This window comes from Podarcis raffonei, chromosome 14 (genome assembly GCF_027172205.1).
Source record: "Podarcis raffonei isolate rPodRaf1 chromosome 14, rPodRaf1.pri, whole genome shotgun sequence".
Classification (NCBI taxonomy): Eukaryota; Metazoa; Chordata; class Lepidosauria; order Squamata; family Lacertidae; genus Podarcis; species Podarcis raffonei.
Genome location: NC_070615.1, coordinates 4,038,483 through 4,053,247, shown reverse-complemented (window position 1 = coordinate 4,053,247; position 14,765 = coordinate 4,038,483). Strand labels below are relative to the sequence as shown.

The window sequence follows — 14,765 nt, the reverse complement described above, 5'->3', positions numbered from 1 at the left end:
CCGGGGAGCCGGCTCAGGGGCGGCTTCCCTCCCCCGCGGATCGGGCCCCAGCGGGAGGAGGAGGAGGCGGCGCCGGCTGCGGGATGGCGGGCGGGCCGGAGCAGCGTCCGCCCCGCCGGTCCCCCTGCCCCACCTCCAGCGGCAGCCGGGGCGGGCGGGGGGGCCGGGCCGGTCACATGGCGCCTCAGCTGGGCCGAGGCGCGCCGGAGGAGGCGGAGGCTGCTGCCGCTGCTGCCGCTGCTGCTGCGAGGGCCGGTCGGGGCTGCTGGCAGGCGCTGCTGACGAGGCGGACGCTGCTGCCCCGCGAGCGCGCAGGAGGCGCCCGGCGAGCCCCGAGAGCGCCAAATGCTGTGCTTGGTGATCGCCGCGATGAAAGGTGAGCCGCGCGGCGGCGCCCGATCCGCCCGGGCTGCGGCGCTGCTTTCTCGGGCTCCGCGGGACCCGCCAGGAAAGCGGCGCTCTCGGCAGCCCAGGCGCTTTCCGCGCGCGATCCGGCTCTGGTCGGTGCCTGCGGGCGGGCGGGGGCGCCACTGCCCTTCCTGGGGGCTGGGTGGGGGTGCGCGAGGGGGCGATCCGGGGCGCCGGGACGGGGCGGGCGAGAGGCAACTCCGGGTCCGCGAATCCGAAAGGGCTCTTTGGCGTTACGTAAAGGAACCGCTCGGAACCTGCCTCCCGAAGTTGCCCCCCTCGTCACATGACGCCCCTTGGCTCGGGGTGCAAGGCTGTGGGCGGAAACGTCGGAAGGGGCCTCCGGCCCGCTGGAGCTGACCTCGGGGCAGGTGCCCCGTCCTGGAGAGGGCCGGTCTGCCCTTGGCAGTGAGTCTGCTTAATTTTGTGTGTCTTTGTGTGCCACTAACCCAGTTGTGGTCTGAAGTCTGCAGAGTGCTGGACTTGACATGCCACATGGACCCCCCCCCCAACTTTCCAGACACAGACTCTGCACGATAAGAGAGGGCACTTGAGGTAGAAGGACCTGTAACTTATTTATCCTACAAAGTTTGAAGTCTTTAAAACGTGATTGTTCTTTTAGATGCGATCATTGCCTATTGTTAAATATTGAGGGGAATGCATAGCTTCAAAAACATTCTCCTCGCCCAGAACAGACAGAATATTGAATTGAGGGGAAACTTTGAAGCAGGTATTATTTCTGTGGGGCCGTGATGGAGAGGGACACCAGAGGCATGTGCCCAACTGCAGAGTAACAAATTCTCCTCCCCGCCCTACATGTTTGTGGTTACCTTCCATTTCCCTCATATTTTACTTTCTCACAATGAGGTTGGGTTTGGATTTGAAAATGACTGATAGGACCCAGAACTGGCCAGATGATCTATTTTGGGGTGCAGCAATCCTGTGCATGTTTACTTGGATATAAATCTCACTGTTTTCAGTGGGGCTTATTCCCAGGAAACAGGGCGTAGGACTACAGCCTCAGTGGACCAGCGGATGTGGCAGAAAGTGGGCAAGCTTTGGGGTTGCAAGGAACTCTTTGTCGCCTGAAAATGATAGCAGGAAACTGAACTGGGTCTGAATGAAAGTGTTTGAGGATAACTACCTTAAGCTGGGGAAAGGAGATGTTAGGCTAAGGAGAATTGTGACCGACAGCTGTGAGCAAAACCCTTTGCATGCCGGTCAAAAAGACCATTAATCCAAAATGCCGTCTTCTGTGCTGTTTGGTAATAGTCAGGCATAATCCGCACTAACCCCGTGTTCTCCACAGTGTCCCTTCCCCAGCTATAAAGCTTATCAGTTGTTGTCAATTGCTGTGTTGATTTTGTTTCCAGTGTGAGAGAGTCTTTACACTTATTATATTTTATTGTTCTGAATTCAGCTCAGCCAAGACATCTGTCAAAGGTCAGCCTTTGTGGCTCTGCAGGATCTCTTGTTATTCAAAGGCAAGAAGGCAATTTATGCTCTCCCCACAAACTTAAATGGGAAGAGATTACTTTCAGCCCCTCCTCTGTAGCACAGGTTCAGCGTAACATTGACTAAAGTTGCACAGGGGACATGGATCAGGCTGTGTTACTCATGTCTGGTCTCTAAAATGTGATTTATCCCATTTGGCAGGACTTCTGCAAAGTCTCTGGAATTCTGCTATGAAAAGCCAGCACAGGCAAAAATAGTCGGTTTTTAGAATCATATCCATTTTTAAAAGAGGAGCTAAAAGGAAGAACTGGATTGACCTTCCTTGATTGGATCATGGAAAATCAGAGGTTTTTAAAATCCCAGTCAGTGTCTGTCCTCAGTTGCCTTGGTTTCAAGAAAACCAGCGGAAGGCTTGCATTTTTGTCTGTGTGAGAAAGAAATGCAAAACTTTTTGTGGAATGTTTTCAATTAGCTCTTCTGCAGTATAACAAAGTGATTTTGCAATTTCGCATAGCTAAATTGAAATAATGTGACCATCCTGATAGTGAATTCTGTAGAAACACCATATACCTTATTATCAAGTAACACAATTTTCACGGTGTTGTTTCTCTGAAAAGAATACACAGTCTGGATTTCTCTTTCTGACTAGGGCACTTAATGATGGGGCTGTGGTGTGTTTTTTCATGATGATTCTTCTGAAAACAGATTGGTATATTTGTTGCTTTTTTATGAAGCAAAGCACTAAATGAACACTGTTAACATTCCATTAAAGTCTAGTTTGGCCTATACATTTTTTGTCATTGGGTGTAGGAGAAGTTTGATCAGCCGAAAGAGAGGCACTGCAGTCATTATTAGAACCCTGGATCTGGTTTCCTGGAAAGGGTGGAATCAAGATGCAAACCAGTATAAATATGGCACAGAGTAGTTATTTTAAGTCTTATTTTGTTGCTTAAGTTTAAGAAGTGTGTCTCAATGTGCATCCTGCTTCTATCCCAGAGCAAATGCAACAAGAAATTACAAAACAAATTGATAGTCTCTTTTTAGTAGTGCAGCCCAAACTTCTGCATGTCTACTTGGGTGTAAAACCTATTGAGTTCAGTAGGACTCCTAGGCAAGTCCATCTGGTAGGAAGCCCCACTAAACACAACATGCCTAGGATTTGTCATTAGACAAGCTCTTAAACAATTCTAATTTATAAATTAAGGTCAGTAATGTTTTTTAAAGATCTCCTGGTTTTGTTATTAAGTCACTTAACATACATTGGATTGAAGCTTCTTGTGCTAACCTATTTCATTCATTTATTTATGTATTTATAAATAACTGTTTGGAAACACTTCCTAAAATACGTCCCAATCCCAAGGAGGCAGACTTGGAATCCGACCCTACTGAATTAGTAGGGAACGACTTCCTCGGAAGCTGCATTTAGGACTGCAGCCTTAGTGCAGCAGCCAGGGTGGCTCAGTAATGGAATCTTGCAGAAACCTCTGAGCTTTGAGCTATTTAAGCAACATGGAGTGCAAAGCTGATCCCACTGTGCACCCTGCCACAGTGAGGTTGCAGATTTGGGGTGCTCTTAAGGGAGACAGAAAGAGAGTCACATAAGTCTGAGCAATGATCCCTGATCCGCTGGGAAGTAACTTTGTTCAAGTCCATTGAAATGAATGGGAAATGCACGAGGGCGGTGATTTTCAACCAGTGTGCCAGGGCACTCTGGAGTGCCTTGAATGCTGGTCCGGGGTGCTGCGGGCAACACTGGCCTCTGTCACACTTTCCTTCCTTCCCTCCCTCTGATGCCCGCTTGCATCCCTTCCTCCCAAAGACTTCCACAGCTGTTTGCTGCAGCAGCCCTGGCTACAAGTTCCCCAGGTGAATGGTGGCTCTGGGGCTGGCCAGGGAGTGCTGATTGCCAGGAGGCGTCTCAGAGACCAGGGGTGGCTGCTGCAAAGGGTGAGAGGCTGCCAGCTTGGCAGGCAAGGGGTGACATAACTGGGCTCCTGAGACCCGCAGGGGTGCCGCGGAAAGAATGCATTTGGTCAAGGGAGCCATGAAAACCTCTGCACTAGGGCATCACTTGTGCATGTATCCCCTATGTTTCAATTGTCTTGTTCACCTCCGCCAGCTCCTGTATTAATGCATGGGAAATATATTGGGCCAGGCTTGCTTGATAAAATGGAAACAATGAGAGAGGACTGGGTTTTAATGGAGTGCCTATGGATGGGGCGAGGAGAAAGATGTTGGTGCCAGTGGCATGACTTGTCAAGGTCCCTGCAAAAGCTTTTTGCAGGATGTAGTCTTTGATACGCTGCTTTTGCCTGGGCTCGCTAAGTGCATTTAGGTGCAGATCTTTCTGCCTGCCATGCCATGATCGGGGGAAACTGATCTCTTGCAATTACTGTGAATGTCAGTGTTGAGTTATCTTCAGTTTTGACTTGTGACACTTTTACTATCTGGCATTTCATTTCATTTCATTTCAAATGCTGTAGTTGAAATGTATGCTAGAGTGAAGCTTGGCTACATTTGCTTTTTGCCTGCTTAGGTCTCCCTGGCAAATGGGTTTGTGAAAATTATTATCCCCCCACCTTTCCTGCTCTTCCTAAAACCCCATACCTCTTGTGTTGCACTGACCTCTGGCTGCCGGGAAAGAATGGATTCTCTGTGGTTCGCTCCAACAGAATCAGACCAGAAGCAATGGGGAAAGCCACTTTAAAAATGGTAAACTGAAATACATCGGCGGGAGATGCAGAAATACGTTTAGGTGGTTATGATGTTTTATTTATTCTTGGTGCCGTCATTCGAGTTTTGAGGAGATGTAATTATTTATGACTGCTCTGAAGATGAAGGAGAACAAAAGTGAAATATACAAATTTCTGTGGTCTTAAAATAAAAATAGGGAGGCAGAAACCCGTTAACTCTCTTCCTTCAAACAAATGAGCTTCATAACCAAAGATGGTTTGTGAGCTGGTAGCCTTATGTCAGATACCATTTTCTTGTTTCATAAACCACAAACAGGAGCATTGTGTACAAGGGAAGAAAGTCCTTCTTCATGCATGTGGAACTTGCTCCCCCAGGAGGCAGTGTGACCACCAGCTTGGATGGCTTTAAAAGATTAAATTCACAGAGACTAAGGCTATCTATCGATGGCTAGTAGCCAGGATGGCTATGACATTCTTCTGAATACCAGTGGCAGGAAGTCACAGAAGGGGAGAATGCTGTTGTGGTCAAATCCTGCTTGTGGGCTTCCCTTGGGGGCACCTGGTCAGCCACCATCAGAACAAGATGCTGGAACTGATGGGCCATTGGCCTGATCCAGCAACCTCTTCTTTTATGTTCTTATGTGGGGAACAGTGGCAGCAATAAAAGGGCCCATTGATGGGTTCAGGGCCTGCTCAGATGCTGGACTCGAGGTGATCACGGCCAACCTCCAGGAAAACTTCTGAGGAAGCACTCCTGGGCAACCAGCTACCTTAGTTTGTCCCCCAGCTCTCCTCAGTCAACCCCCCTGAAGACCTGTTGAGGTTTTATAATTATTCAGTCAGAGATCGTGTGAGGATTATGTGAAACTAGGTGTTGTTAATAATATAACCACCCCAAGATCTACAGATGAAGGGCGGTACACAAATAATACTAATACTAGACCCTGGTGATGATAGCAATAATATAAAATGTTTGCATAGCCCTTTAGCAGGTTCCAAGTCCTTCAAGCTACGCTAATAATCCTTAACTGCAGAGGATTGGCCAGAGAGAGGCTTACTTAAGGCCACCTGGAGTCAATGTATGTGAAGCACTATGACATAATGCTTATGCAAATACTGAGGGGAGGTGTCACTGAGCAGCAAGACAAGATGTTGTCATGGAGGTGTGCCCAAAAGTAACAACAGGCTGCTCTGCTATCCAGGTTCCTTGTAGTTTTATTTCATTCAGCACATATCTGTACTGATTTCAGAGGATTAGTCAAAGAGGGTTGTGTTGTTCTTCTTGTTTTACTTTTGGTTGGGGGCCTGTTAGTGTTTTGGGTACCAAAATTGCAGGGATACCCTTGCAGCTGTCCATCCTGTGATAACCGCATGCAATCTTTTTCGTTTCCATCTTCTCCTCCTCAGAGATCTTTGGCAGCAATCGTAAGCATACAAGCACCCCCCAACTTACTCGTATTCTACTCAAGCGCAACTATGTATATGCATGGCACCAGGAAATAAATAAATAATTCAGTTCAAACCTGGAAATAGCCAGAGAGGGCACTGGAGAGTCCTCATGGCTTGTGAGTAGACCCTCCCGGAGCGCAAAGAGAAGAAAACCTGCCATCAGATCCCTGTGCAATTTCACATGTATAGCTGAAGCTGCCTTGTGCTTTGTTAGATCATTGGTCCATCTAGTCCAGAAGGCCTGGAGTCACACTGAGGAATTCTTTTCCCAGCTGTGCTATCAAAGATTTAAGTGTGGACCTTTACTGTGTGGACTGCTCTCACGCTTATCATGAGGCCTGTGGAGTTCAGCTTATCAAAGGTTACGAATGTAAGAAGAGCCAAGCTGGGTCAAACTACAGATCTATGTAGTCTAGTCCAGAGCTTCCTATTTTTATTGTTATTATTATTTATTAAATTTGTATACCACCCTATACTCACGGGTCTCAGGGTAGTTTCAACATAAAATCACAATATAAAAACACAAAATACATAATTAAAACAAAACAACCCAATACCCCCCAATAAATGCCCACAAGGAGTTAGCAAACAGGACACGAGAGATGTAGCCCTCCCCTGCTGTTGTTATCCAGCAACTGGTATTAAGAGCTGCATTTCCCCGATCCTGGAGGTAGCAAACAGGCATCGTAGCTAGTAGCCAGTACTAGCCTTATCCTCATGAATTTGCCCAATTTTCTTTTAAAGCTATTTAAATTGGTGAGCATCACAACAGCTTGCAATAAGGGTCTTTGCTTTCTATCTGAGAACCTTTTGGTAGGACAGAGCCAGTGATTTTGATGCCTTCAACATCTTCAGGCAGAGGCTAGACAGTCACGTATCAGACGCTGTCTGTCTCTGGATTTCCTGCATAGAGCAGGGGATCAAGGCCCAATCTGACTTCATGATTCTGTGCCTTGGATCAAAACTCAGTGCAAATGCACCCTGATGTGAGGCACGGTCCCCTGGGAACTCCTGTGCCATAAGTTCCCTTGCAGTGAAATGTGAAACCGTATAAGACTATGCCAGTGTTGTCTTCGCAGTTCTAGCTATCCATGTGCAACCACAAAGGAATCTGCTGGTGGGCTTTCAAATCCATTTTGGATTCACCACAGTTTAGTGTTACATCTGAACTATAAACCGTGGCTAATCTGGATTGTGTTGAAGCAAGCCACCTTCATAATGCGTGGATTGAAGTCATGTTTCAAACAAACCATTGGTTAATATCAACCACAGTTTATCAAATTCACCAATATGAAAAACTGTAGCTGATAAGAAGTGGAAGATCACATTTCAGTAGGAGTTTGTGCCAGAGGTCTTCCCAGTGGTCTGATCTACCCCTCATTCTGACCCAACCCTTGGTGGTCTCCAAGAAGTTTCAGCTCTTGAGTGATTTCCATGTCTGTGGACACTGATCTGTTGCCGGTGAAGAACTCGCGGCAAAAGAGAGCATGTTCTGCTATGTGAGTTCACTGCTGTGCTTGGCAGTTTCATGGCTTGAAAATGTTAAGCCTGTTTTAACTTGTGCAACACTGAGAGAGGGGGGAAATATCCCCAAAACACGTTGGTGTAGGCACTCCACCCACAGAGGCTTGACTGACGTCAATGAAAACTCTTGAGTGTGCGTAATGTGGCAGGATCAGGCCCTTGGCTGAGGGGTGTGTGTATGTTGTTGTTTTTCATGGCACATTAATGAACACACCTGTCTGGAAATACCTGCAGTTCAGAGGCATGTTAGGTAATGGCAGCACCCAGGCTGTTCTTGTGGTTTTTTGGGAAGCAGGTGGGATTACCTCGTGAAATGGGAGATGTAAGGAATGTTCTTTGACGCTGTGCACGTTCTGTCCTGCACCTTCCAAGGCGTCATACTTTTCTTCTACTGAGGATAACCCCACCCACTGGACAAATCAAACCGTCAATCCAGGAGACAGCCCTGCAAGGAACACTGAACTAACAGGGCACAGTTTCGTCCTCGCTCCTGGGTGTAGGATCAGGATACGAGTCAATGGACTGTGTGCTATTTTTCCATTAAGAAATATTTAGAACGTAAGGCGTGCTTGCTGGATCAGACCAGTGCCCATCTAGTCCAGCATCCTGTTCTCACAGTGGCCAAGCAGATGCCTGGGAGAAGCCCACAGGCAGCACCCAGGCACAAGAGCCCTCTTCTCTCTGGTCACTTCCAGCAACTGGCATTTAGAAGCTTTACTGCCTCCAACTGTGGGGGCCAAACACAGTCATCGTGGCTAATAGCCATGGATAGCCTTACCCTTCATGAAGTTCTCTAGGCGTCTTTTAAAGCCATCCAAGTTGGTAGTCATCACTGCGTCCTGTTTAACTGTGTGCTCTGTGAAGAAGTCCTTTCTTTTATCTGCCCTGCAGTTTCCAACATTCAGCTTCATTGGATGTCCACAAATTCAGGATGTACGCAAGAGAGCGGGGGAAATGGAGAGTGCTCTTGTGTAACTTGCAGGCCGCCTTTTGATTTGCACCAGGGTCTTGGCACTCAAGCAGTGGCCAGAGAGGTGACATCTTGAAAGGACAGGTCTTGAGATGGTATGATTTGGGGCACATAGCTGTGAACACTGCAATTCCTTGTTCAAACTATAAATCCAGTTCTGAGTTGAGTAAGGGAGTGGGATGTTCAGATCCTTGTGGTACTTCACTGTCAAGACCAGTCTGGGTCACACTAAGGCATGGCTCCTTCAGGAGTCCCTCCCTCCCTCACAACTCTTCAAAGCCTCATTCAACCCCACCTTTCCCAGTCTCTGTATCAACAATTTGTTAGAACAATATAAAAATATCATTATCTTTCTGGTAAAAAAAAGAAAAATTGGATTCTGACTGTTCCTTTCCTGGCGGAGCCTGGAGAGAAACGCACATTATTTTTTTGTGCCCAGCTATAAGTGTCCAAGAGGCTTCTAGAAATGGTTGGCTAAATTATGATAAAAATCTGCCAATCTGGATGATTTAAAAGCTTCTCTTCATTTCCTCCTTTTGCTCTACTTTGGCAGTCAGAGCATAACTTTAAAGCATTCACCTTTTTGGTACAGTATTTATCTCCCAAACTACAATTAGCAATTGCAGCTGATAACTAGAAATGATCAAGTGAGCAGCCCACTCTCTCCTTTCAGGATGTGCCTTTTTGCTTGAAGATTTATAGCTGAGGAATGTGTTGTGCAAATGGTTCTGCAGCTGTCTCAGAGACCTCCTCTGCCGCCGCCTTGAAGCTCTTCTCGCCTCTCAGGCCTGTTGTGGTTGATGAAAGATTCTTGATTCTCAAAAGTCTTTCGTTGTTCTCAGCCTGAGCCTTACGAAATGGAAACCAAGACTTTTGAGTTCACACTTTCTCTTCTAATGCTTTGGAGCACCTGCCCATGGTGTGTGGCTTTAACCTTAACTAAGAGCCCCTACATGCGGGGCTTAACTTGCCAAACTAAGCCCTGTTGCCCCTGGAAGGTGTGCACCAGTTTGCAACATGGAGACCAACTCATTCCCATGCCAGTAGAGGCTGGCAAGATGGGGGAGTTTTCTTGGTCATGGCTTATGGGTGCAAATGTACACTTAATCATGGTTAATGGAAGCCATGCTTTGTGAAACCCAGAAACCAGGGATTTGTGTTCTGATTTGTGGCCAGTGTTTGGCTTTAGTCTATGTGAACATAGCTATGAAAACAAAGCAGAGCTGAATCATATACCTGCACAGGGTCGGTGCATAAAGGCTTGTCAGTACTGTAGTAGTCAGAATTACCACCACCCTTCCTGTCCTGTGCCTATGCAGGTCTTCTTCCTGCAGGTAAGGCAGGTAAGACACTGTAACTGAAAATCCACAGGCAGACCTCTGTTTTGAGCAGGGGGCTTCCCGCTGATCAGTCTTCCCACCAGGCTGGAAGATGCTTAGATGTTCTTCTGAACAGGGATTCCCCAAAGGTGGCCCAATTCTTGATTTTCCATCTCCAGGAATATCTTGGAGCTCCAGGCAACTGCAAACCACATGGTCCAGTCGGAGGTCTGCATTCTAGCCAGGCAAAATCATCTCATCTTAGCAGAGCAGGACTCCCTTGTCTCACTCTAGTACAGCCTTCTGCAACCTGGTGCCCTCCAGTCCTGTTCTAAGGTGAGGCTGATGAGAGCTGTTGTCCAAAACCACAGGACAGTTCAGGGAAGGCTGGCCCAGCTTAAGTTAGCCCAGTATAAATTCAATTTATGCTGCGGTATGGAAGGGAACAAACAGCTGCTTGAGTTTTTCTGCTCTGTGTTGCCACTGGACTGGGAACTTCTGTAACCTTTCCTATGTTTAGTATGTATTTATGGGGTCTGTTACCTGGTGTTTATTGTCCAAAAATAAGTTTTATGTTTATTTATTTAAAACATTTTTTACCATGCTCTTAGGCTGAAAAGACTCCTAGAGCAGCTTGTAAAGATCAGTAGCAAAGCAGCAAGTTGTTCCTGTACATTGTTGTGTGCAACAATTGCCTTTTGCTGCTCTGCAAATCTGTAAGCTCATTTTCTGTTTGGGAAAAAAAACCTTCTGTATTATTTTCCCTGAGTTTTTGAAAGCAGCCGCCTGTGCATGCAGACATGCACACAAACACCCCTACCAGATTTGACTCTCCAGGTTTATTTAGGAAAAAATGTGAGTGTTTGTGTTAGAAGCTTCATGAAAGCCAGTACTTGGAAAATCTGAATGAAAAGTACATCTTCCTTTTACATTCAGAAATGTCTGTCTGAATCATTTTAGGACTTGACTGCAAGTCATGCTGCTTAAGTGGAGCTTAGCAGTGGAGCAGTCAGTGGGAATTCCAGCTCTCCTCTGTCCTCATCCTGGACATTGATCCTGCCAACTATTTTTATTTTAGTCATTTCGGGATATAGCTTCAGTCAGCTCACCCACACTGTGTAAGCACCAGAGCTGCACAGCAAACAAGGAGTGAAGATTGCTTGGAAACTCATCACTTTTGCACCCAAATTTTATGCCTGTGTTGCTTTTGTTTTATGGCTGAAAGTTATTGCACTTGGGACTAGTTTATATAATCAAGGAGGATGAAGTGAATTTCTCCAAAGGCCACCTGCGAAGGGTTGACTTCAGGTTCCATCATATTCCGGCTGGTCTCCCTGAAGATGGGGTCTGGGTCTTTACTGTGGGGCTGTGTGGGATGTCCTTCATGGACTCTGCCCTTGGATGTGTCCCTCCTTAGGTCCCAGGTGCCTGTCTATTAAAACTTCTCTTTTGCAGTTTTTGTGGGGGTGCTAATTCTGGTTTGCTCCTTCTTGATGCTGTTCCTGTACATCTTTTGTTTTTTTGCTTGTTATATGGAATGTGTTTCATTGAAAGCTGCCTTGAAATCCTTCTCTTCTTTAAATATTCAGTGGTATGTAAATCCAATAAAATAAGTATCTAAGCTTTTCCTTGATCTTACCACTTGAACCTGCAAGTGGCTGTTGCTTGTTTGCATACTTCCCTTAAAGGCCAGGGTGGGGGCACTCCATGCACATAGAAAAGTGGCATACTAAGGGAGACGCGTAGGCTGACCTTTCTTCCTAATACAGTACTTTTCTATCTGCACAGAGTTCAAGAAAGAGTCATTCAGACATACACAGCTTTAGGTGTATAGCCCAGGACTAGCTTTGCTGCTTGAGTTTGGGGATGGTGTAAACTGGCCCTCAGAGCCATTTGGGCCCCCTTCTAAAGTTCATGTCTGCTTGGCTGTCACAACAGAGTGCTCTTAAGCAAATCTGCATGGACACAGCTGGGGTCTGCAAAGAATCTGCTGTATTAGACAGGAGGGGACTTGGAAGACTGGCTGCATTGTCATCTTGCTAGTAGTAATCAAGCCACATAAAGTTTGACATCAAAGAGAGCAAAGCACACTTTGTGGCAGGCAAATACATCAAAGCATCGGCACAGGACAAAGAATTGTGGAGGGAGGCAGCTGAGTTTCACCAGCTGGGTCTCTGCGGGTGAGAACAGAAACCTTAAAAAAAAAAAAAGTTGGAAAATGGGCCCCTTTTTCTCAACTTATGACAAAAGGGAAAGACGCATTTAAAGAAAGGGATTCTGAAGCTATTCTTGAGGCTTTGTGTGAAAGCCAACAACAAACCTGAGCACAGAGAGAGAGAAATTGAGTCATTTTTGGTACCCTTCGTAAAGTCTCTAAACTACATCCTCCTGCCTTGGCTCTGCAGCTTTCAGAGTCTGGCTGTCCTTATTTCCCTGTCCTATGTTACCTTGGTGTCCAGGGCTTAGGTTTTAGCTGGGGCTTCACTCTGGAGCCGAAACATCTGTGGAATCATTCATGTCCAGAGCAATAAGAGAGCAATACTCTCTTGTTGAGTATTCATAACCTGCCCACCTCTGATGGAGGGTCAGTGACTTCCAGGCCAGGTAGGTTTGTGCTCCAGCATCCTTTCTTTAAGAAGTGAAGCTCTGCTGGGATTTTGCTTACATTTCCCAACATTCTCTCAAGTGCTGGCACAAATGACCCCTGCTTGTCATTTCCACCTGTTGCATGTTTGGACAGGAACTCCCAGTTCAAGAGGCAAGAGAGCGGAGACCTTGAATCCGGCACAGTTGTTGCTGTGGAGTGAAGGGCAAGGATTGCATATGTGGAAGGGGCCCATCCTTCGAAGAATGACATCCACCAGGAATACATTCACTAATGAAACGTGGGGCCTTCTCTGCAGTGGCCCTCAGATTGTGGAATTCCCTCCCCACAGAGGTGTGCGTGGCTACAGTGCTATAGGTTTTTTTAAAAAATTCAGTACTTTTTTCCTAATGGATTTGGCCCAATAAAGGAGAGCCCTGATCCTGATGCTATATTTTATAGTGGCTTTGGTTTTTTTGGGTTTTTTAATAGTGGCTCTGATGTGCTTCTGGAGGGCCGTGGTTTAAATCCTTGATTATAATGTTGCCAGTGCTGTTCTTAGCTTTGTTGCTGTTGATATTGGATGTTGCATTGTGAGCTGCCTTGGGTGTGGCATGCTGCAAAAGGTGGCATATAGGGGAATAACGGCACTTTGATGCACTGGTTAGGAGTGCCAGACGAGGACTGGGAGACCAGGGTTTGAATCCCACTCAGCTGTGAAGTTCACTAGGTGACTTTGGGCCAGTCACTCGCACTCAGCCCAGCCTCCCTCACAGGGTTGTTCTGAGAATAAAATGAAGTGAGGAGAACCATGTTGGAGGAAAGGTGGGACATCAATTTTGTAGTAGTAGCAGCAGTAGTAAATATGACTGTGAGAGCCAGCTCTGCCACAACTGCTGGAGAGTCCCTAGGTTAGCTGGGGCTGGGAGGCAGCCAGGAGCCCCAGAGAATTAGTCCAGCACCAACAAGTTGATCATATGGAGGGAATCCAGTAGATATTGGCAGCTGTAGCATGGGATGTCATCTGGGGCCACCTGATTTCCAGGACCACATGGATTATGGGAGATCATCTTAGCATCCTGGCTTGAAGTTCTCTTCTCCAGCCAGTGGTATGAAGAACAGGGAAAATTTGTCTGACTTTCAGGGCTTCTTGGGTGAAACAATTCAGACTTGGCAGATTCCAAATGCCCTTTGCCAGATGCAGCCCCAGTTGTCTGCCCTTCGTGCAGCTGGCAAGGAGGCTATCCCAGAATAAGTCTACACGTTAGACTTGGTTTGTTGGCCCAATTACGGGTTAGATATTTTTTTTAAAACATGCTAAAAATCTCTCTGGAGATCTCAGACGGCTGCTGAATGTCCATGTGGCAGTTTTGTAAAAAAATTAAAAATGCATGCACAAAAATCCCTGAGGCCTTTCCCCCCAAAGCTGCTGTTTGCATGCTTTCTTCGTTACCATTCCATCCAATATTATGCAAGAGTCAGCCCAAATATGTCTGGCTCCTACACTACCAAAGCCCACACTGGCTGCCTTTTTTTTGCAGAATGGAAACTCAGGCATCTGTGTTTCTTTTTTTGCTGACTCAGCCTTCCTAATGCGTGGTGTGGGTGTGGAAAGAGAGAGAAAAATACAGATTTCCTGTTCTGATATTTAAATTAATAGACAAGTGTCTGAACTTTAAAGAACCAGCCTCTGCAACTTGCGAATGAAACCCGCCAGCAGCTTAAGATCAACCCTACTCCCATTTATGTATTGTTGTTTCCCAGGAAGGTAGCAAAACCACGACCCAGCTGCTGGGGGCTGCAGCCAGCTTGGCACCCCACAAAGTTGCACAGGCCTCCTCAGTTCCGTACCTGTCAGCAAACTTTCTGCTCACGCACCTGAGCCATGGGCAAATCTCCCTCTCAGATGATGGACTGACAGCACTGGGAGCTGTCTTCTCAGTGCAAATCACAGTCTTGGAGGAGTAGCTTTCACCAAAATTGCAACAAGGGATTGCACCCCCCACTCCTAGCACTGGCTGCAATCCAGCTAAGTATCACACGCACACATGCCAGCAGCTGCCATTTCTTTCTTTCTTTTCTTTTTAATGTATGAAGGCACATTTAACATCGGGTCTTGTTTGGACCACGGCTGAGAGAGTGTGGGTTGGCCAAAGTGTCAAAAGTGAGATGGTTTCTGAATCCCAGCCCAGCCTCTTAGCCACGGTGCTGCAGTGGTTTTGGGTTTTGGGGATTTATGCAACAGTGACTTTCTGTAGCCGCCTTGTACATGAGACCCAGGTGGAGGAACACATGCCATGGGCGGGGCTATTGTGCCACCCATCTACTAAGCAAAGCTCAAGAGCACGGAGCTGCCTGGCCTT

The 14,765-nt window shown here is 46.8% G+C and overlaps 1 protein-coding gene across 2 annotated transcripts in view; it reads left to right on the top strand.

Moving 5' to 3' along the window:
* Positions 1 to 309: 309 nt before the first annotated feature.
* Positions 310 to 14,765, top strand: part of RORA (RAR related orphan receptor A) — a 73,327-nt gene continuing 58,871 nt past the window's right edge. For both annotated transcript variants that reach the window (XM_053365354.1, XM_053365353.1), the window contains exon 1: positions 310 to 376. In XM_053365354.1, the coding sequence (XP_053221329.1) occupies positions 346 to 376 (31 nt within the window). In that variant the 5' untranslated portion in view covers positions 310 to 345. The remainder of the gene's footprint in view (positions 377 to 14,765) is intronic.